The 21,797-nt window shown below is 42.9% G+C and overlaps 1 protein-coding gene across 1 annotated transcript in view; it reads left to right on the forward strand.

Annotated features, from left to right (window-relative positions):
• The window catches only part of kcnh5b (potassium voltage-gated channel, subfamily H (eag-related), member 5b), a 322,323-nt gene that overhangs the window by 65,792 nt on the left and 234,734 nt on the right, over positions 1–21,797 (forward strand). The window contains exon 3 of the mRNA XM_078563325.1: positions 11,668–11,774. Coding sequence (XP_078419451.1) covers positions 11,668–11,774 — 107 coding nt within the window. The remainder of the gene's footprint in view (positions 1–11,667; positions 11,775–21,797) is intronic.

Genomic DNA, 21,797 nt, shown 5'->3' on the forward strand with positions numbered 1-21,797 from the left:
GGTGTCCGTGGGGTGACCACCAGATTGTGAACCCGAGCCTGCTTTAGATCTAGGTCCCACTGAGGTGTGTGTCTCTGCGCTGGTGGAGGGTGTGGGTAAGCGCTGTGACGGGTCTTCCAGGCTGCTTATTTCCAGCTCTTCAATGGAGGAGGTGTCCTCTTTGCTGGAGGTGAGGACCTGGAGGAGCTGAGGCACTGGCTGGCTGAGGGTGTCGGTCACTTGGCAGAGCTCCCTGTGAACCAAAGTAGAGATAAGTAGTGCATGGCAGTAGAGTCAAAAGCAGGAGAGAGAGCACTCACATTTGCATTGAGAGAGAGAGATAATGTGGTGCAGGATCCTCACGAGGGTGTTCGCCGCCAACCTCACCATCACCGCAGGCACGGTCCATATCCTCACCAGTCAGTGTGATGGCACACTCCTCAGAGTGAGTGAGGGGCCTAATGTGGGCCACTCCACCCCCGGTCTGGGACCTCTCCCTGCATGAAAACAGATGGAGAGAGTGTGAGCAGGACACGTGGCACTGTGTGGAATGTTTGAGAGGTGAGCAGAGCCATAGCCGGGATGAGGATGTGAGCTTGAGAGGATCTGAGTCTGATGGAGATGTGAGGGTGTGTGTGAGAGTTAGTGGTGTTGTCCCTTGAGGTGTGAGATCCTGTGGATGTGAGATGGGTTTGTGAGTGTGTGAGTTGAGGATGATGAGAAGGTAAATTACCTTGGTGGACTAGATAGGACCATTCATCTTTTTTTTGGCACTGGGTGGCTGTCCTCTTTTGCAGGGCATTGGCGCTGACCACCACTGCCACCACCTCCCAAGCCGGATTAGTGAGGTTGCTGCCCATTCTGCTGCCACAGCTGGGGTAGAGGATATCACGGCGGGCTACCACTGTGTCCAAAAGGCCCTCGAGGGACACATCATTGAACCTGGGGGCTGCAGTCTTTTTGCCTTTCAGAGGGGGCCATATATTCTTTGGAGCAGTTGTAGGCTGGGAGCACTGAGAGACGTGCATGAGGCTGGACATTAAATATGGTGCCTGGCATGATGAAGTGGCGAGGTGATGGTGTGGCAGGCGAATGAGAGCCTGCCCGCTATGGAAATGGTGTGTTTCCCGTGAATGCATAATTAATGCGGCGGGCTTGGGACGATACAGCGTGAAAAGCGGCCACTGTGGCTGGCGGATAAACTGTTATTTCACCCGCCTGATACCGCATTTAGTGCAAATCGGAGATGTTTGCGTCCTTGGGATGGTCCTGTCTCTCTTAGCAGAATAATTACCCAGGAAAAGTTAGAAGGACTAAAACCACTTCTAACTCCTGGGTAACTACTATTGATTCCGTTGACCTCTCCCTGCACTGGACCCCTGACTCCACTTCTCACCCTCCTGTTGGACCACCTGACAACCCCTCACCCTGGTACTCCCTCACCCCCCTACTCCCCCACCCCCTGACTGCCCCTAACCCCCTGACTACACACCCGCCCCCACTGACTGTCCACCCGAACCCCCCTGTCCCATCCTAGCCCCCAACCCATCCTACCCCTCTGACCCATCCTACCCTCCCCCACTAACCAGTTACTTTATATACTTGTCTTCTCCATGGTTATTCAAAGTGGCTGGGACCTTTCAAACTTGCCTGGTTTACCGCAGCTAGTATTGTAAAACAGGGGGTGTGGCTTCACCTTCCCTGAAGCTACTGCATTGCACAGAGGGTGCTCGCCGCCGACCTCACAGAAGAGTCCCAGGAGCCGGTACACTGCACATTTCTTAGCAGGCCCGAGTTGGAAGGTTGGGCGAGAAATGTGCAGCCCCCGACTAAGGTAAATAAAAAGGAGCAGAGTGGCAATTCGACTGTGATTGCCTCCCTCCGGAAGATCTGGCCCATTTAGTATACAACAGCGACTGACATTTACATAACACCCCTGCCATGTTCCGGTATATTCTGAACTTCAAATTAATTTTTATATTACAAAACTAACCACAAAAAGCTGCAGAGAGAAGGCTGCACGAGGATCACCTGACTTCTTTTGTGGATTTAAACACTCCCCTGTCTCCAGACAGGACTCGATGCCTTTTCCTGAAACTAATTAAAAAGGGTCATTTCAAATTGAATGGGTCATTCGGATACAAAAGACGCTGGCTGTCTCAAATTCTCAAGATGTGAGAGCCGCAACACAGGATGTATAATTGACCTAACCACCCATCTTATTTGGAAAAAGATTTTGAACTGATGGAGGTCACCTGATGAGACAGCCATACTTTCTGTTTGCTTTTAAAATAACAGCAAGAAGTTGTTCTGCAGAAAAGAATTCCATCAGAAAGCCACTGAATCAGCTGCAAGTCATCTAAGCAGCCAAGGTAATAAACAGCAATACCTTGAAAGTGGGAGAAGGAGCCTTCGCAACCCCCTCCCCCACCCCACACCCCACCGGCCCAATCCTAACCTGCTCCAACTTTGAGTCTGCCTGAGAACCAGCCTCCTGGGACTTTAACTACAAGAAGCCCCACAGCTTACCGATAATCCTCTGCTTCAAAAACCCTTCACTTCAACTAAAGCATCGACTCATTTAAGAAACTACAGGCCTTCCACGAAAGAGACCGTGACAACCATACCTTGTAACTGTCTTGTTTTAACTTCATCTGTGTTTATTCTTTGTGTGTGTGATAGTATGTGTGTGAGATATCGCATTTTAAGCATTTTAAGAGTAAGTGTGTGATAACAAATACCTTCTTTCATTTAAAACTCACAAATAGATTGCTGCTAGGATTATTTAAATAGGGACAATCACTTTGGGGGTAAGAATACACACGGTCCTTACCTGCAAAACACACTGATCATGGATAGTAAGGAAACACAAATTCTGCCCATGACACTCCTCATTTAAATTCCTTAGAGTGCATTACTGGGGGAGAAGTAGAAACCAAGGAGGAAGCAACGAACTTTAGGATGGGGGCTGTTTGGGAAGAGACCAAAGCCATGGTTAAAGGCAAGGCTTTTATGAAGCTTGTGAATATAGAGGAAAGGTTAAAGGTGAAATAGTTTTGGAAGAGTTCCACAAGACGTTAGCAGAATGCCTCTAGAGAGCATCATCCGATGGGGAAATCGAAAATGGAAAACACACAGTAAGTGAAGGAAAAGAGATCTGATATTTGGCTAGAGGTAGTTACTCAAATAGGGTTGGGTGAGTTTGTGGGGGACCTGGAAATAAAGGGAAAGATCTTGTAGTCATGTGTAATCTTGTTTTCGACTCTTCACATGTAAATCGCTCAATAGGTGTAAGTAAAATGTAACCTTTGTGTCTCATGACTTTCATCCACTATATATAAAATTGTGAAAAGCCTGCTTTATAAACAATGAACTTTAACTTGCATTTTGAAAAGAGGTCACCATTTAACAAAAACACTGACACTATTAATAATGCATGTAAAATTAAGCAAAGCTACAGAAATGAGGCCAATGTTATGATAGCTGTTTTTTACATAATTGATGACTTATTGTAATGATTTCAAAGAACAGATAATAATGGATAGTCATTTGAAATCACTGAAATAAATGTAATCACTTCTCACTTCTTCCTGTTATATTCCTGAATAAACATAGTTAGTAGGAAAAAGCATGAGCAATCATATTGGAATTTCCAAAGAAACAGCAGCATAACCAATGACTAGAAAAAATGTTTTAACATAAAAAAATTCAATTAAACCTGTCCATTAAAATCTTGGTGTTATTGTATTTAACAATAAAGTTTAAAACATCAAACCTAAATATTTCTTTATACTTAATGACAGTTACTTACTGGTAATTTAATTGGTTTCCATAAACTGCATTTCAACTTCTTGCTCCATTGTTCATCAGTTCAACAAATTGCTGGAAATAACAAAACGGAATAACATTTCTTGAATGTTGACCTTTTTAGTATTGAAACTCGTACATAATTGCAATCAGAATGTGGTATGAGAGACATGTTGTATGTATGTGGCAGCACTGAAATATTTTTCTCTTATTTAAATAGAACAATGTGATAGAATCTTCCCATCCTTAGATCTGATTATGATTTTCATTGTATTTTGTTTATTGCTGCTCCCTTAGATTTAATAGCTCCGATTCATTAATTTTCATTTGCTTTTACTGGGTTCCTTGGTCTGTGTAGATCATCCATTTCTCTGCTGCTTTATGATCCAGTTGTTAGATTTACATAAACACAGTAACATTCTAATATACTTTTCTCAGTGATTGAATATTACAATTTTGCTTGCATCGTCTTAAGTCTCCTGACGCTGAATAACTGTAATTGCAGGCTTTCTGTTGCTAATGGTCTGTATAATACAATCAATTGGCATTTTCAGTTGCTTGAGCTTAAGCTGTTTTCTTTATCATATTTTGTAAATATGACATCAAATGCAGAGTTGAAAGGAAATGGGACGTGAAATCCCACATAAAACGTTCCCCTCGCTGACAGGATTAGAATGTGAAACATTACAATTTCAGAAAATGCCTCTTAACTTATTATCAGGTCATCACATCCAATGTTTATTTTGTTCCTACTTTTTGTCATGTCATTTTTCTTCTGTCCCCTCTGTGGCATCTGCAAAAAGGAGAATTATGTTTGTTAGGAACTAGAGTTAGTTTTAAATAAGTAATGATTGTATTGGTGGGTGTTAGGAATAAGCTACAGCTTTAAGTTTTAGCTTTAAGTTTAAGTTTAATTTATATGTCGTATGTGTACGGTAAGAAAGGGGAAACCTTGATTTTGGCCACTTCAGAATGTTGCCTGCAAGTCTGTTGGTTTGTTTGTATACCTGCATTGTAATGAAGTTTTACGACCCTTGAAATGGAGAGCTGTGTTTCAAGGGGGATTAGTAGTTTTGGGAAATTAAAGCACACAAAGTATAAAAAAACTGTGCTGTTGCCCAGCAATGGGGGCCCACAGAGACAGGGAGAAACAGAAAAGTAGTTTGAGTTCAGTTGATAGGGGCAAGAAGGGAGCTGCAAGGAGCAGGTCCCAAAGAAAATAGAGAAAGTCCCAAAAACCAGGGAGTTGGGCAGAAGATGGTCCCAGGAAGGCAGTGAAGTCAAGGGAAAAGAACAGGAATCTGAACTCGTTCCGTTCAGTGGAATTGAAAGAAAGGAGCAGAGGAAAAGCCTCCAAGGTAAAAGACAAAGCTGTGAGGAGCAGAATCAAGGCAAAGTGGGCATGCAAGAAGCCAGGAGATCCGAGGAGACAGCCAAAGGTTTGTGACTCCTTTTATGGGTCTGTGAAGCAGTGGTGTTCCGTTGACACAGCTGAATATCTGACAGAATGCTTGGAAGGTGAAGCCTGAATGCATGTAGAGATCCAGGGCAAGAGAACATTGACAGGAGAGCTCAAACTCTTGGTGATAGATTCTTGTTGAAGGCATCCAAGTGAAAGCATCATTTGGAAGAAGATTCCATGGCGAGTACTTCAAGCGTTGAGATTGGAAACCCTTATGCAAAAGACGGTGTTCAGTGAGACTGGTGGCTCACGTTGTGACAAGCGTCTGGGGAGAACTGATGAGAGATCCATAGCATCTGCTTTTGGTGGCATCTGTTACTTGGTTTCAGAGTGTGGTTTGTCTGTCTATATGCCTATTGGTTTACATGGACTGTATACATATTGTGCACTTTAGAGTGTAAGATAGATTTTGTGACTTGTGTTATCCTTACGAATATGTATACAACTGAAAAGGTATAGTAGTTGGTGAAGGAGTTGTATAATATAGTTCATTTTCTCTTGTCTAATAAATATTTTATTCTTTTGTTAAAAGTTCATCAGTGGACTCTGAGACTCTGTTCAGTAGCTGCTCTCCACATTTCTAAACAAAAAAATAAAAGTTAGAATCTATCAAGCCAGGTTCTACCCTGGGATATGACTTGTCCAGTGGTAACATCAGCTGGGATCATAACACATTTTATACCTGTTGCTCCACTTATTTGTAGTTACTTACACCAAACAGGTTCAGGACCCAGATTGCTGATTGCTATCCTGTCAGATCAGTAGTGATAATTTACATAGGCTGTATATACTCTTTCTTGTAGTAAATCTGGAATAATTAATGCTGTGGCATTCACATTCTTTTCACTTCATTTTATTGGTGCTATTTAAATTTTTTAAAAAGTGGTTTTTGAAAATACCTGATATCCAATCAATCAGTTCAATATGGGAAAGAGTAAAGTTTTGAGTCCTTACTAAAACAAGATGAACGCTGAGATGTATTAGAGTACCTCTGGGAATAGAATAGATCCTATGAAGGATTGTGAATTGTTCCTGACTCCAAAGATCAGAATTCCAGATCTGGCTAACTGGAGAAAATAAAATAATCCCTGTCTCCATTATATAGAACATAAGCATCCTAAATATTTTAAAAGGTGTGGGAGTTAGAACTTGTATGTCAATTTAGCAAAAGCTGACCAACAAGTTCAAATAAGTTGGTAACTCAAATTATTATTAACACAAGCCTTTGACATTTTAAAGCAAGTGATTAAATTGAAGTGCAGTGGGAAATGACCTGGTTTCAGCTGAAGCTGTAATTATATCCAACATCCTTTCATTGGCATTACAGGAAAAACAGTTAAGCATACAAAAGATTAAAAGAGATGGTGCTCTAATTTTGCAAGACTCTACTGGCATAAGGGCATCTATGTGATGACGTTAGAAAGACAGGGTTTGGACTTTATGCTCAATTTCCTGGTCCATGACTTTAGGTAGAGTAAGGTCAGCACTAAAGGTGACCAAAACCCACATTTCCATATGTAATTTATTGAAATTGTAACCCACAATGAATTGTTCAAGTTCAAATAAGGCACTGCTGTCAGTGCGCACATTGTTCAATGCGTGACAGGGAAATGGGTTTGGACTACAGGTACTGATCCGCTTGTCCAGTGTCCCGAAAACCAGCTACGCTGGACGATGGCGCCATGTGTAGCAATTTGAAACTGGCATGCAGATTACTTTGCCGAGCTGCTGCTTTATTTGGCGGTGCCACTGATTCCCATGTCAATTACCTGTACATCCAGTTCGAACACTGTTTGAGCAAGTGTCTCTCTGTAATTCGAGTCTTTGTCTCTGGTTTCATGTCGAAAAGGCCAGCAGGAAGTCTCGTGGCTGGCAAGAGCGCCAAGAGGAAACATTTGTCACTGAGTTTTAAGCAGAAAGTGGAGTTACTATTGTGTCTGGAGAAGGGCGCCTCAGTGAAAACATTAAGTGAAGAATATAGTGTTGGTACATCTACCATTTATGATTTGAAGAAGCAAAAGGAGAGGTTACTTAAATTTTATTCTGACAGTGATGTGCCCAAATTAATGGATAAAATGAAAACTCTCCATCAGCCAAAGGCTGTCCATGTGGACAAAGTGTTACGCGAGTGGATCAGGCAGCTTTGGAGCGAGAAATATCCATTGGATTATTTCATAATTATGGCCTAAGTGACAGTGAAGAGCTGAGCCTAACAACACCGTGTGAATACGCCTCAGGATGGTATAACAAATGTAAAAAAACGCCATGGTGTACGTCTGCTGAAAGTATGTGATGAAAAAGCTTCAGCTGACCATGAAGCTGCAGAGACATACTTGGATGAATTTTCTACAATAATATCGGAAGAAGGTCTAACAGCAGAGCAAGCTGAGACCTCATTATATTGGAGGTATGTTCCCAGGAAAACCTATGTAACTGTGGGTGAGACAGGACTAACAGGATTTAAAGATTCTAAGGAACGGCTTCCTGTACTCGGATGTTCAAATGCAGCAGGTACCCACAGGACTAAATTGCTTGTTATTGGTAAGAGTCAGAATCCTAGGTCTTTCAAGGGGATCAGGGTTTTCCCTGTTGTTTATAAGGCCAATAAGCACACATGGATGACAACACCGATTTGCCTCGATTGGTATGAGAACCATTTTGTCCCTGAAGCCAGGGATCATTGTTGGTCTGTGGGTCTTCCCGAGGGCTTCAAAATGCTGTTACTCCTTGATAGTTGCGCTGCAAACACCAATGCAGAACTCCTCATCAGAGACAATGTTTTTGGAATTTATGTGCCACTAAACTGTCCGCCCCTCATCCAGCCCATGGATCAAGGCATTCTGTGGCATTCAAAATTAGGTACAAGGCTGAATTCATGCACAAAATGCTCACTGCATGCAACAGAGCTTGGGATTTAAGGAATTCCAAAAATAATTCAATGTAGAAGGTGCACTCTGGAATGCTGCAAAGGCCTGGGCCAATATACCCCAGAATATTTTGACAAATGGATGGCACAACTTGTGGCCACTTACCATGTTCCGAAATGGTGACAGTGAAACTGAACCTGACTTTAGTGGTTTCTGTGTGTCTGAGGAGAAGAAAAATTGAAGATTTATTGGCATATGTGAAAGGTTTGTCTTGTGCTGAAGCCAAGTTGTTGGATGAAGAAGCTGTTGAGGATTGTTTGAATATTGACAACAATGCTTCGGTTCATCTCCAGCTCACAGGCAGTGAAATATCTGACATGGTCATGAACAAGAGTAAAGAGAATGGGTGTATTAATGATGACAATAAAAATGGTGCATTGGATGAAGAGGAAAAAGTGTTTATTGACAGATGCATAAACATTATGGAGGAATTGATTCGTGGGATGGAGCAGACGAGCTTCATTCCAGAGCAGCATATGTGGGTCTACAAAATTCAAGAGGTGCTTCCGAAAGAAAGGCCCATATATTTGAAACTTAAACCGCAGGCATGTTTAAAAGAAGTGCAATGGAGCCTAAATCTTCAACTTCCGCAGCCTGCGTCTGTACAGCAGCTGATTCTTCTTCTGTTGAGATGTAATATATGAAAATAGAAAAGTAAAATAATTTTAAAAAAGAAGTAAATAAAAGCCATTTAGTCTTTATTTCTCATTCTTTTTTGATGATTTATAAGTGCACTGTACAGGACCCAAAATCCGTAAAATCCCCAAATCTGGAACATGTCCAGTCCCGAGTGTCCCGGATACAGGGCCAGTACCTGTACTTTGGAATGTTTCCTAAATGAAGATTGCTATTGATTGATTGAGCATTGAAGTCTAGTGTTTTTGCAGTGACCATTTCTCCATTTGTGTATTGAACATCTTGCATAAATTTATTCATCTCTTCATGACTGCCTTTTCATTGAAGCCTTCAGTTTGCCAAGAGACATTTTCCTTGATGTTGGTAATTACTGCTGCAGTTTAAGCTGGAGCTGACAAAGCTGAGCGGATAGACATCCCTTAGAATGTTCCCATGGTGCTACATTAATTGGATACGCAATACAATTCCTTGAGGACCTGACACCCTCTGGCCAATGACACTTCATATTTGCTGCCATCAACACTGGACGAGCTGTGCATGTTTATAGAACATGCCACTCGTACCTGGATATGTCATGAGAGACTGGTCTTGAACACTTCCACATCACTACAGGGGGGAATAATCAAACTGTACTATCTGCTGCTGGCTGATTTACAGACCATATCAAGGAGCCTTTCCACATTTGTGATAGTCACTGCTGCATTAAACTTCTATGAAGTAGCATCCTCCTAGGGGTAAAAAGCAAGTGATTGGCACTATGTATGCCAGGATAAACACTTCTATCACTTGCCTAGTGGAAAAGAGACACTAAGTCGAGAGGGCATAGATCCTACACCTAATTAGCAGATTTCTCTTTAACCCAGGTAATTACAGATGGAACCCTTGTAGGTTGTAGTATGAATAAGTCAGTGCTCTGCACAATCTTTGCAGCTCAGCTACCTGAGCACACAGCAGAAAAATATTTGTATTGTATCTTTGAAGCAACAGTATGCAGATATACAAACATTTATACACTTGGCTTAAAATTTCCTCTCACATATGGTGAACCTCGGAGACTGCATTCATTTGGTCAGTGACCCGTGTCTGTTCAGCTTGCACCTCTGTTTACATGGGGTGCTTGAGCCCTTGATGGCTCCTGTAGTTTCAAATGGTTATTGAAAACGCTGCATTCATCAAGTGCATGGTGATGCTCAATCTTTTCCTCCCTTCAGCAGAACAATTGCAGAAAACACCCTTTAAAGATGAGTAGCAGCCACTTAAGAGCTGTATGTTCAATATTCAGACTTGCAACCAAACAACTTTTATATCAGTTCTTTATCAATGTGTGAAGAGTCCAGTCTGATGATTACAAGGTAGGGGTGAAGGACTTGTCTTTCATGGTTTGGTGAGGCTCCCATTTCCAGCCCCACCAAATTTCCTGGCTAGTGTGTGCCCGCAGCAGGGATGAGCGCAGCCCCAGTTTTGCTCTATTTGGAAAACTCTGGCGATGATTTATTCCCTGGAAGTTTGGTTCCAGAAGGCATTGCTAATGGGTGCATTTTTCAGCCCGCAATGTGTCTAGATTGTTCTCCTATTTCTATGTGGGCCTTCTGTTCCTTTTATAATAAACAATTCTTAATAATGAAATAGCATTCTAAGAAAAAATAGACATTTAGAATGTTAAAAGTAGTGATAAAAATGAAGTGATCTTTTAAACTTTTACCTGACATTACATGTCACTCCTAGCAACTAAGTCAAGGGCCAAGTCCAACAAAACACATGCATCCAGATCCCAGCCCCACTATGTATATATTAAAATACATATACATAGGAATATATAAAACATTCCTTGAGAGACTATCAGTACTGAAACCCCTGCTATGCTGCAGAGGAAGCCAAATCCCTTCCTCTCTTCAGTGTGTCCTGCTAAATGCAGGAGCCACAGGAAATGGCACTGTATATGCTATGTGAATACTGTGCTGGCTCATGGGGTGACCTCTGCAGAGCTTGGATGTTTGAATCCCTGCTGATCTTCATTAGTAAACACAGTACATCTGAAAGGCTGGCTGTGTAAAACAGAGGTGGCTAGCATCTATGCATCCTTCAGCACTTGCCTGTGAGCTCTTAAGCTCACCACGTATTATTTTTTTGAGAAGGCATTTTTAACAATATCATAAGGGCCATGTTTGTGAATGCATTCTATTCTGTTGTTATTCCATAAACTGTGATCAAATTACTAATGCTTCACCCAATCTGTCTGGGATTTTTCCAACCGCATTTCCAGGCTTTCCCTCCTGCAACCAGTGAGTGCCTCTTTTGTTTTCAGCTGATGTTGACTTGTCTTAAGCACCAGGCCTCTCAATGCCCTGATCTGATGTGTGGCCATGGTGCTGTGAAGTAATTGTGGTCTCTCTCTGACTTTCTGCCTCCCTCCCTCAACAATGGGAAACTTGTTGCTTGTAGAATGTGAGTAGCACTAATGAGCTGCAGTGGCACCTTGGAAGGGAATGGGAAACTTGAATGACTGTTGAGTCCTAACAAGCGCAAACAATAGGTCCAAATGCTGGCTATCAACACAAATATAGACAGTTGCCAATTAACACATTATAACAATGTTGCAAGATCCTCTCACAACTTTATTATCCGTAACAAGAGCACTTGAGGTGCACAAGATATTCCTATACTGTTTTAATATAAACATCTTTATTGAATGAATCAGTGAAACATTTATACAGCCATTTCCAACACTAAATGTCATTTTGACTTGTGGTTCCAGTCTAATCCCGTAGTACAAATCTAAGACCGGGGCACAACAGCCACAAAAACAGGAATGGGTGAGAATCTAAAATAGTGTTCTTTTCTTCTTTCCCTGTGCAGTTTCATGTATGGTGACCTGACGGATAAGAAGACCATTGAGAAGGTCAGACAGACATTTGACAACTATGAATCAAACTGCTTTGAAGTTCTTCTGTATAAAAAGAACAGTAAGTAATAATAATGCAATTATAAATTCAAATAACTCATGATTTTCCTTGGGATAAATTGGAAAGAGTAAGTGTTTAAAAGTGTTACTCCACTCCTTCTGCAATCTCCAGTTACTGCTTCATGCATTTTTAAAAAATTCATCATGGGATGTGGGCTTCACTGGCTAGGCCAGCATTTATTGCCCATCCCTAATTGCCCTTGAGAAGGTGGCGGTGAGCTGCCTTCTTGAGCCGCTGCAGTCCATGTGGTGTAAGTACACCCACTCCCTAAGTCCCCCTTAGGGAGGGAGTTCCAGGATTTTGACCCAGCGACAGTGAAGGAACGGCAATATATTTCCAAGTCAGGATGGTGAGTGGCTTGGAGGGGAACTTCCAGGTGGTGGTGGTTGCTAATACATGAATTGCTTTTGAATATTTTTGTTAGTATGAGGGCCCCATCACAGACAGCATAAAAGCCACCTGTTCCTTACTGAGATTTAATTCTAACCCAGTTTGTGATTTTTACTGATTCATTGAATGAGTGGGGATACTCCTCATCAATCCCTTCAGCAGAACTCTGCTGCACAAGCCCTACTGCACAAACCCCACTGAGCCAGTGCCCAATGAGCCTCCTGGGCTCACCTAATTTTGCCCATTTAGGTGCCCACCATTACCAAGGAAGACCCTATGCCTGACCACCCTCAGCATTTAACATCACTAAAATTTAGAGTTTTAAGATTCTTAAAGTTCTGCAGCTACCATTGGATGTAACGTGTAATATGGAATAGCCCAAGTAAATTCTATTGGCCTCATTGAAAAATTGGATGGGATTTCAAAGCCTTGGTTTTGCCTTGGTTTTCTATTTGTAAGCTTGACATTGTGATCTACTATTCAGCTGCTCAGCTCGTCTGTTTATTTTAGCACCACATGAGTGCCCTGCCTTGTGACTCATTTCAAGCACATTTTCAAATGGTGCATATTGAAAATGCTTTTTTTAAATGAGGAGTTAGAACAATATTCATGCAAACAAGTTGGGGAAAAAAAAGAACCTGTATGGTTTTGATTTCTTTTTAATTTGTGATGGGGCAGGATTTTTTTTTGAAATTTGAATTAAAGGAGCAATGAACAAAATATGGATAAGATATTTTGATCTCTGCCTCGGCAAGAAAACACATCAATAATACTGCAGCCTGCAGACTTGGAATGCTGATACAGAAAGTAATATTGTTCAGTTAGCAGTCCATCTTCAAGCTGAATTATCATGATACAAAAACCAATAATGCCACTGTAAGTGCTTGTCTACCTTGTTTCGAGGCTGGGTGATATATTGGATGGTAATAGCTCCTATTTTATTTTAGACTGTTCAGCGATATTCTTAAACAAACAGTGTTTATTTTTAGCAAGCCATTTGGATTACATTATAGAATGAAGCCTACATTGAAAAATTATTAAAAAGCCTCCTCCACAAAACTCTTTTATTGGTTTGTCTCCTAGTGCCAAGTGATTGTTTTTCAAAGTACTAAATGTAGCTCATTAGTGCAATAAAATGACATTTAACGCTTGATGTAAAACGCATCAACACACATCACCTAAACTTTCTAGTATATTATTTGACTATTGCACATCAAGCAAACAATTGTACTCATGTAATTGTTTTCTACGAAAGATCATTTAAAAATAGAGTTTTAGAGCTGGTGTCAACTCTGGCACAGTCCTGTGTGGAAAGTTGGATCCATGGGTTTCCTTCCCCCATATACATTTCCTAGAAAACTGCAAGCTGCTTCTGCCAACCTGGCCGTGCCCAGAGATAACATTGAGGATGTGTGTTTGTATAGTCTCTTGAGCTACCCTAGGAATTCCACCCATCTCGATCCTGATAACCTTATAGGGACTTAAGCATGCCAAGAGTGGTCATCGGTCATATTCTGAGCCTAGGGAAACCGCTATGCTGCATCAAGCCAAGAATATTGATCCCAGAGTTCTCTTCAGTTGTTCTGTGCTGCTGTTCCGCTACCACAGGTGGTGCCCACTCTGAGAATTCAAATAAACCCCATCCTCAGGAGTTTGGGCAGGGTTACTGGAAGGGAGCATGGGAGTCGAAAATCTTACTCCACTTTTGAAAAGATCCATTTAATTTCCTGTCCTCACCATCCATTCCCATCTCAGTACTAGAACTTCATTATTTTAAATATTTTGCTCCAACTTTTTCCTTACCGTCAACACAATATATATTTCTGTTAGTACTTAACAGATTAGGAATTGTCTTGGAGCTGCGGCTGCTTCTATGCCATAGCTATGGCGGAAGTGCAGCAGAAAGCTTTTCACTTGTGCAAGTGTGGCTTCCACAGTCCTTACAGCTAAGTTACACAGGCTAAGCTGGAGTAGATCCGAGGAAATTTTCGGCCATTATCTTTTCAATAATTCCTTACTTGTGAGCACACACACGTTTGAAAATCAAGGTTTCAAAGGCGTTCCACTAATCTCCCACAATCTCTTGGGGGAGATTGACAGATCATCTGGAAAAATGGAGCTCTGGCTGTGCCAGGTCTCCACCATTTCCAGGGGTTTCTAGTTGCCATGTAAGGAGTGAAACCTCTGTCTGTTTACAAGGAAACAGTGACTAGGGGTGCAATCAGAGCCACCACGTCGCTTGGGCTCGTTGGGATCTGACCTTGCTGGGGAGGATGGTACATCCAGTGGGTTGAGGCAAATCAGCCTCCATCGGGGTAGACGTGGACTGCACCAGTCCAGACCAGGCAAATGATCTCTTACAGATCAATTCCTTTACTCAGGTGGTTGAGGAGACCAAAGCGGCAGCTCCACATAAAGCATGGAGGGTGGGAGGGTTGTTGTTGTTTGCAGCAATATTGAGCAAGTAGGCCTGAAGTGGTACTTCTACCTACCTGTGCCACTAGGTAAGTAAATTAGGTGCACTTCTGTTGATGCCACACACGTTAGCAGACTTGATGCTGGGCATTTTCCTTCCTGATGCCTGCAGAACCACTGTAATCATCCCTCAAGAATCTTGAAGTCAAAAATGTTTGTCGTTTTATATCACCATGAAGCTGCAGTGAGTTAATTGGCAATGTTCATAGGTAGTGTATTGGAAATGGAAACAAATGCAATGTTCCTTGCTTAAAATGTTCCGATTATAAAGGCACATTTTCAATAATATTCTGTTTAATTAGATCACACTTGAACAGTACATTTTTTGGATGATTGCTCATGTTATATCAGTATTGACACGAGCCAAATACTGAGAGCTCAAATTTAACTCCCCATCGCCTGATAGGAAACAGGCGGTGAAGGGACAGTTAAAACGAGGGTAGTGACTTACCCCCTCTGATCCTGCTACCTCTCTGCCATGTCCAGCTGCTAACCTCCTTTGCTACAAGCTCTACCTCCTCCCCATGGTCATGCCCAGAGGCCCACTCACCACATAAACTTTTCCTATTAATTCCCAGGATTGCCTCCTGCTGTAAGTGAGTGACCAGGATCCGGTTGATGGCATGAGCCTCCATGTTTCTGAACTCCCTGGGTCTGCCACCTGCCTCAGAGCTCACACTATACCTGTGCCCCCTTAAAAGTTTGGCCTAAATCTTCAATTCATTTCTTGTTGAATTCTTTGCGAGGTTTCATGCAGGCACTGTCACACTTTTTATGCAGCAGGATTAGAGGAGCACTCTATTTGAGTGACGATCATGATTCAAGCAAAATTTCTATTTTAAGTTTGTGAATTATTTAACTGCATTAGTACAATAACTCACAGGTTTCCATGTCATGTTGTACCACATTTAGCTACAGTCCGCAATATACCAATAAGTTTGGTTTTAGAGTTGAGATTAATGTTCCTGAATGTTCCAGTGATTCTTCAAACAAAAATTGCAGGCATGTTGGGGGTAGATGGGAGGGCAGAAGCTTCTTTTCATCTGTTTTTATGGGCATAAAATGAACAAGGAGGGAATGATTTTTGGGTGACAATCTACCACACCTCATCTGCCCTAGAGGGTTGCCAGTGACCAGATTGAAAGTAGGCATCTTTTCTCTCTTCTTTAGATTGGAAAATTGCTCATGTCACTCCGCTATTTAAGCATTATAGGCTAGTTAGCTCAACATATAATGTCAGGAAATCACTAATTAAGGATTGGGTGACTGAACACCTTGACAATTTTCAGCTGATCAGAGAGAACCAGCATCGATTTATAAAGTAGATCATGCCAGCCAAACCTGATTAAACTTTTTGAAGAGGTTTTTCATTCATTCATGGAATGTGGGCACTGGTTAGGCAGGTTCATCACTGGTGGTGATCTTCTTGAACCACCACTTTTTAGAAGTTTGATGTAACTGAATGGCTTGCTGGGCCATCTCAGAGTTAACCACATTGCTATGGATCTGGAGTCAGGTAAGGACAGCAGATTTCCTTCCCTAAAGGGCATGAGTGAACCAGATGGGTTTTTACATCAATCAGCGATGATCAACATTAGATTCCAGATTTTTATTGAATTCAAATTCCACCAGCTGCCATAGTGGGATTTCAACCCAGGACCCAGAGTATTACCCTGGGTCTCTGCATTACTAGACCAGTGACAATACCAGTATACCACCTCCTCCCCTTAGGTGACTAAAACAGTAGGCAGGGGGTGTTATTTGTGTGGACTTTCAGAAGATTTTTAATAAAATCCCTAAAGCTAAAGTTGAAGCTCATGGATTTGAAGGCAAATTATTGACCTTGTTAGGAAATTGGCTGTGCGACAGGAAACAGAGAATAGGGATAATTAGCAGGTGTGACTGGTGGTGTTCTGCAAGGATCTGTGTTGGGGCTTCAACAATTCACCATATTTATTAACAACTTAGATGATGGGGTAGAAAGCCAAAATATAAATTTGCTGATGAGGCAAAGGTCAGCAGCATTGTAAACAATATAGATGGAAGCATAAAGTATAAAGATATTGATAGGCTAAGTGAACAGGCAAAACTGTGGCAAATAGATTTCAATGTAAGGTTACTCACTTTAAATCTGGAGAGGATAGAACAGGGTACTTTCTGAATGGTGAAAAGCTAGAGACAGGGGGCGATCAAAGAGACTTGGGGGTCCTCACCCCGCCCCCAGGGGTCCAGGTGTATAGATCATTCATGAACAGGCACAGAAAATAATCGAAAGGGGTAATGTGCGCCGCCCTTCATATCCAGAGGACTAGAATACAAAGAGGTAGAAATCATGCTTCAGTCATGCAAAGCCATGGTTAGACCACACCTGTAATACTGTGAGCAGTTCTGAGAGTTACACCTTAGGAAGGCCTTGGAAGGAATAGAGTTTAGGTTTACCAGACTGATACCTCGACTCCAGGGACTAAATCACCAGGAGAGCTGACACAAACTAGGATTGTATTTCCTGGAATTTAGAAGGTTATGTGGTGATTTAATCAAAGTTTTCAAGATGTTAAGGGGAACAGGTGGGGAGATACAGGGAAACTATTTCAGCTGGTTGGGGGGTCTCGGACTAGGGGGCAAAGTCTCAAGATTAGAACCAGACTTTTCAGGAATGAAAGCAAAAATGTGCTTATGCTGGAAATCCAAGACAAAAACAAAAATAAAAATACCTGGAAAAACTCAGCAGGTCTGACAGCATCTGCGGAGAGGAATACAGTTAACGTTTCGAGTCCGTATGACTCTTCAACAGAACTAAGGAGAAATAGAAGAGAGGTGAAATATAAGCTGGTTTAAGGGAGGGTGGTGGGACAAGTAGAGCTGGATAGAGGGCTAGTGATAGGTGGAGATTGCCAAAAGAAGCCACAGACAAAAGGACAAAGAGGTGTTGGTGGTGATATTAGCTAAAAGGTGACATTAAGGGTAGAAAGCAGGACGAGCAAGGTACAGATAGCCCTAGTGGGGGTGGGGTGAGGGGAAGGGATTGAAATGGGCTAAAAGGTAGAGATAAAACAATGGATGGAAATACATTTAAAAATAATGGAAATAGGTGGGAAAAGAAAAATTCATATAAATTATTGGCAAAAAGGGGGATCGGAAAGGGGGTGGGGATGGAGGGGAAAGTTCATGATCTAAAGTTGTTGAACTCAATATTCAGTCCGTAAGGCTGTAAAGTGCCTAGTCGGAGATGAGGTGCTGTTCCTCCAGTTTGCGTTGAGCTTCACTGGAACATTGCAGCAGGCCAAGGATGGACATGTGGGCATGAGAGCAGGGTGGTGTGTTGAAATGGCAAGTGACAGGGAAGTCTGGATCATGCTTGCGGACAGACCGAAGGTGTTCCGCAAAGCAGCCACCTAGTCTGCGTTTGGTATCTCCAATGTAGAGGAAATCGCAATGGCAGCAACAAATGTAATAGACTAAATTGAGGGAAGTGCAAGTGAAATGCTGCTTCACTTGAAAGGAGTGTTTGGGCCCTTGGACAGTGAGGAGAGGGGAAGTAAAGGGGCAGGAGTTGCACCTTCTGCGGTTGCATGGAAAGGTGCCGTGGGAGGGGGGTTGAGGTGTAGGGGGTGATGGAGGAGTGGACCAGGTTGTCCTGGAGGGAATGATTCCTGCGGAATGCCGCCGGGGGGGGTGAAGGGAAGATGTGTTTGGTGGTGGCATCATGCTGGAGTTGGCAGAAATGGCGGAGGATGATCCTTTGAATGCGGAGGCTGGTGGGGTGATAAGTGAGGACAAGGGGGACCCTATCATGGTTCTGGGAGGGAGAGGAAGGTGTGAGGGCGGATGCGCAGGAGATGGGCTGGACACGGTTGAGGGCCCTGTCAACTACCGTGGGTGGGAAACCTCGGTTAAGGAAGAAGGAAGACATGTCAGAGGAACTGTTTTGGAAAGTGGCATCATTAGAACAGATGCGACAGAGGCGAAGGAACTGAGAGAATGGGATGGAGTCCTTACAGGAAGCGGGGTGTGAGGAGCTGTAGTCAAGGTAGCTGTGGGAGTCGGTAGGCTTGTAATGAATATTGGTGGACAGTCTATCACCAGAAATTGAGACAGAGAGGTCAAGGAAGGGAAGGGAAGTGTCAGAGATGGACCATGTGAAAATGATGGAGGGGTGGAAATTGGAAGCAAAACTAATAAATTTTTCCAGGTCCAGACAAGAGCATGAAGCAGCACCGAAGCAGTCATCGATGTACTAGAGAAAGAGTTGTGGGAGGGGGCTGGAGTAGGACTGGAACAAGGAATGTTCCACATACCCCATAAAGAGACAGGCATAGCTGGGGCCCATGTGGGTACCCATAGCCACACCTTTTATTTGGAGGAAATGAGAGGAGTTAAAGGAGAAATTGTTCAGTGAGAGAACAAGTTCAGCCAGACGGAGGAGAGTAGTGGTGGATGGGGATTGTTCAGGCCTCTGTTTGAGGAAGAAGCGGAGAGCCATCAGACCATCCCAGTGGGGGATGGAGGTGTAGAGGGATTGGACGTCCATGGTGAAGAGGAGGTGGTTGGGGCCAGGGAACTGGAAATTGTTGATATGATGTAGGGTGTCAGAAGAACCGCGGATGTAGGTGGGAAGGGACTGGACAAGGGGAGAGAGAATGGAGTCAAGATTGCGAGAAATGAGTTCCGTGGGGCAGGAACAGGCTGTCACGATCGGTCTGCCGGGACAGTCCTGTTTGTGGATTTTGGGTAGGAGGTAGAAGCGGGCCGTCCGAGGTTGAGAGACTATGAGGTTGGAAGCTATGGAGGGAAGATCTCCAGAGGAGATGAGGTCAGTAACAGTCCTGGAAACAATGGCTTGATGTTCAGTGGTGGGGTCATAGTCCAGGGGGAGGTAGGAGGAAGTGTCTGCGAGTTGATGCTCAGCCTCTGCGAGGTAGAGGTCAGTGCGCCAGACAACAACAGCACCACCCTTGTCAGCAGCTTTGATGACAATGTCAGTGTTGGACCTGAGAGAACGGAGTGCAGCAAGTTCAGAGAGAGACAGGTTAGAGTGGGTGAGAGGAGCAGAGAAATTGAAATTGTGATTGATAGATTGTTGTTAATCAAAGATATGAAGGGATAGGGGGCAAAGGCAGGTATATAATGTTTGGTCGCAGATCACCCATGATTTCATTGAATAGCGAAAATAGCTCGAGATTGAGGATTGGCCTATTCCTGTTTCTGTATTCGTATGGTTCTATATTTTAGTTATCCGGGGTGCTAGCTTTAAACAGCAAAATCAGAGTACAAATGGGCTGTGAAAACTCCATCCAGTTGTCTCAGGTCTGAACCAATGAAATTTATAGGGATCACTGGAAGCCACTCGAGAAGGTGCCACAAAGCAATCTGTGAAGTTATCTTTCTCAGCTTGAGTGCTCCTCCCGATTACACAAACATACTGTGAGCAGCTGGTGGCTCTTGCTCACCCCTCTCCACAAACCTACATGTGGACTGAATCAACTCTGCACCATGCCGGAATATGCCAGGCCTTGACTGGCAACCTGCTTCAATGATGCCCGATTGGCACCTGCAGCTTGCCGGTTTCTTGCAAAGGAGATCTAAGCCAAATGGAGCTAAGCAATCGCCTTGTTGATTTGGCACAAAACCAATTTATCCCTCGGAATTTTAATAAATTAAAAGCAAACAGCTGGCAGATCAACACCTAAGGATGATTGATAGCTATAAGAGGAACTGAAGGCAATTGTCTTTCACCTTTCCCTTTCTGATTGTATAGTTCCATGCATTTGATTCTGGCTCAATTGGCGGGTGAGCAGATGCAGACTTCAATGCTTCCAACGTTAAAGCTACTCCATGGTTTGCTGGGCATGGGTACACCTCCACAGAGCCAGATGGTTCTGCTTCAAGCCAGTGAGCTTGAACCAAGAAATTATCCAACTGCTGCGCTAATGTAGTGGAAATAATAGAACTCTCTGGAAAATTCTACAGAAAATAGGGGAAGACCATATGAGGAGCTTTACAGGCAGTGAGAAGCTGGATAAAATGTAAGACTTGAGGAAGTAGGTTCACTATAGTATGGAGTTCGTTGCACATCATTGCAGTGATAGAGAAACAGACTCTGAATTTATGTAGCCTTTACAAGTGCAATCCCGATGTTAGTCTACCTGGAGCACAGCAGGAATTGGACCAGAAACCAGATAGTATTTGCAGTATCTGCTTCGAGTAAATGGCAGGGCATATTTGGAGTGGAACCTCCATCTATACCAAAACAGTCACTGAAGTTGGAAGGGCGTGGACAAGGAAGCGAATTTCCAGAGTGGCTGATACTGAGAGGAATGAAATTTATCACTCAATTTGCAATATAAGTAAGATCTATCTGGGAGGTCCAAGCCTTTCTCTTATCCCAAACCCACACCCCCTCCTCCCTCCAGCCCCCAAAAATTGCATCATCTTTGGGCCACATTGTGCTCTTGTTAGGAAATAGAGATAGTTTAAGTAAGTTATGTGTGCATTTTGGTGTTAGGAATGAGTTTTAGCTTTAAAGTTTAAGTTTGATCTGTATTTGTGTGCTAAATGATGTTGAGTTTTAGTTTTACTTTAAAAGGTGCATGCATTTTAATGAGATTTTTAGACTCTTGAAGGGAGTAAAACAAACACAAGGTTAGAAAAAATTGTGCTGTTGCCTAGCAACAGGAGGCTCCGCAGAGATAGAAAGATAGTTTGAGTTCAATTGAAAGCAGTTTGAGTTCAGTCGGAAGCAGAAACAGTCCAGCAGAGGGACAGATAGCAAGTCCCAAACTAAAGTTGAAGCCAGCTGCCCAGAGAGGCTGAACAGGAGAGGGAACTGCAGAGGATGCAGGTTTCCCCAAAGAAACTAAAAAATAAAGTCCCCAAATCCAGGGGAGTGGAACAGGAAAGGGCCCAAGAGGACAGTTCTAGTCAAAGGAAGGACAGGAATCTGGAAAAGGTTCTGTTCTGTGGAAGTGAAAGTAAGGAGCAGAGAGGAAGGCTCCAAGTTTCAGGCTTAAAGATAAGAAAGCTGCAGAATGCAGATTTAAAGTGACATAGGTGTGCGAGAAGCCGGAAGGTCCAAGGGGACAGCTAAAGTCCTGTAACTCTTTACTATGGGCATGTGAAGTAGTAGTGTTCTGTTGGCATGGCTGAGTCAGGGAGAGT

The sequence above is a fragment of the Cetorhinus maximus genome, chromosome 18 (assembly GCF_964194155.1).
Source record: "Cetorhinus maximus chromosome 18, sCetMax3.hap1.1, whole genome shotgun sequence".
Taxonomy (NCBI): Eukaryota; Metazoa; Chordata; class Chondrichthyes; order Lamniformes; family Cetorhinidae; genus Cetorhinus; species Cetorhinus maximus.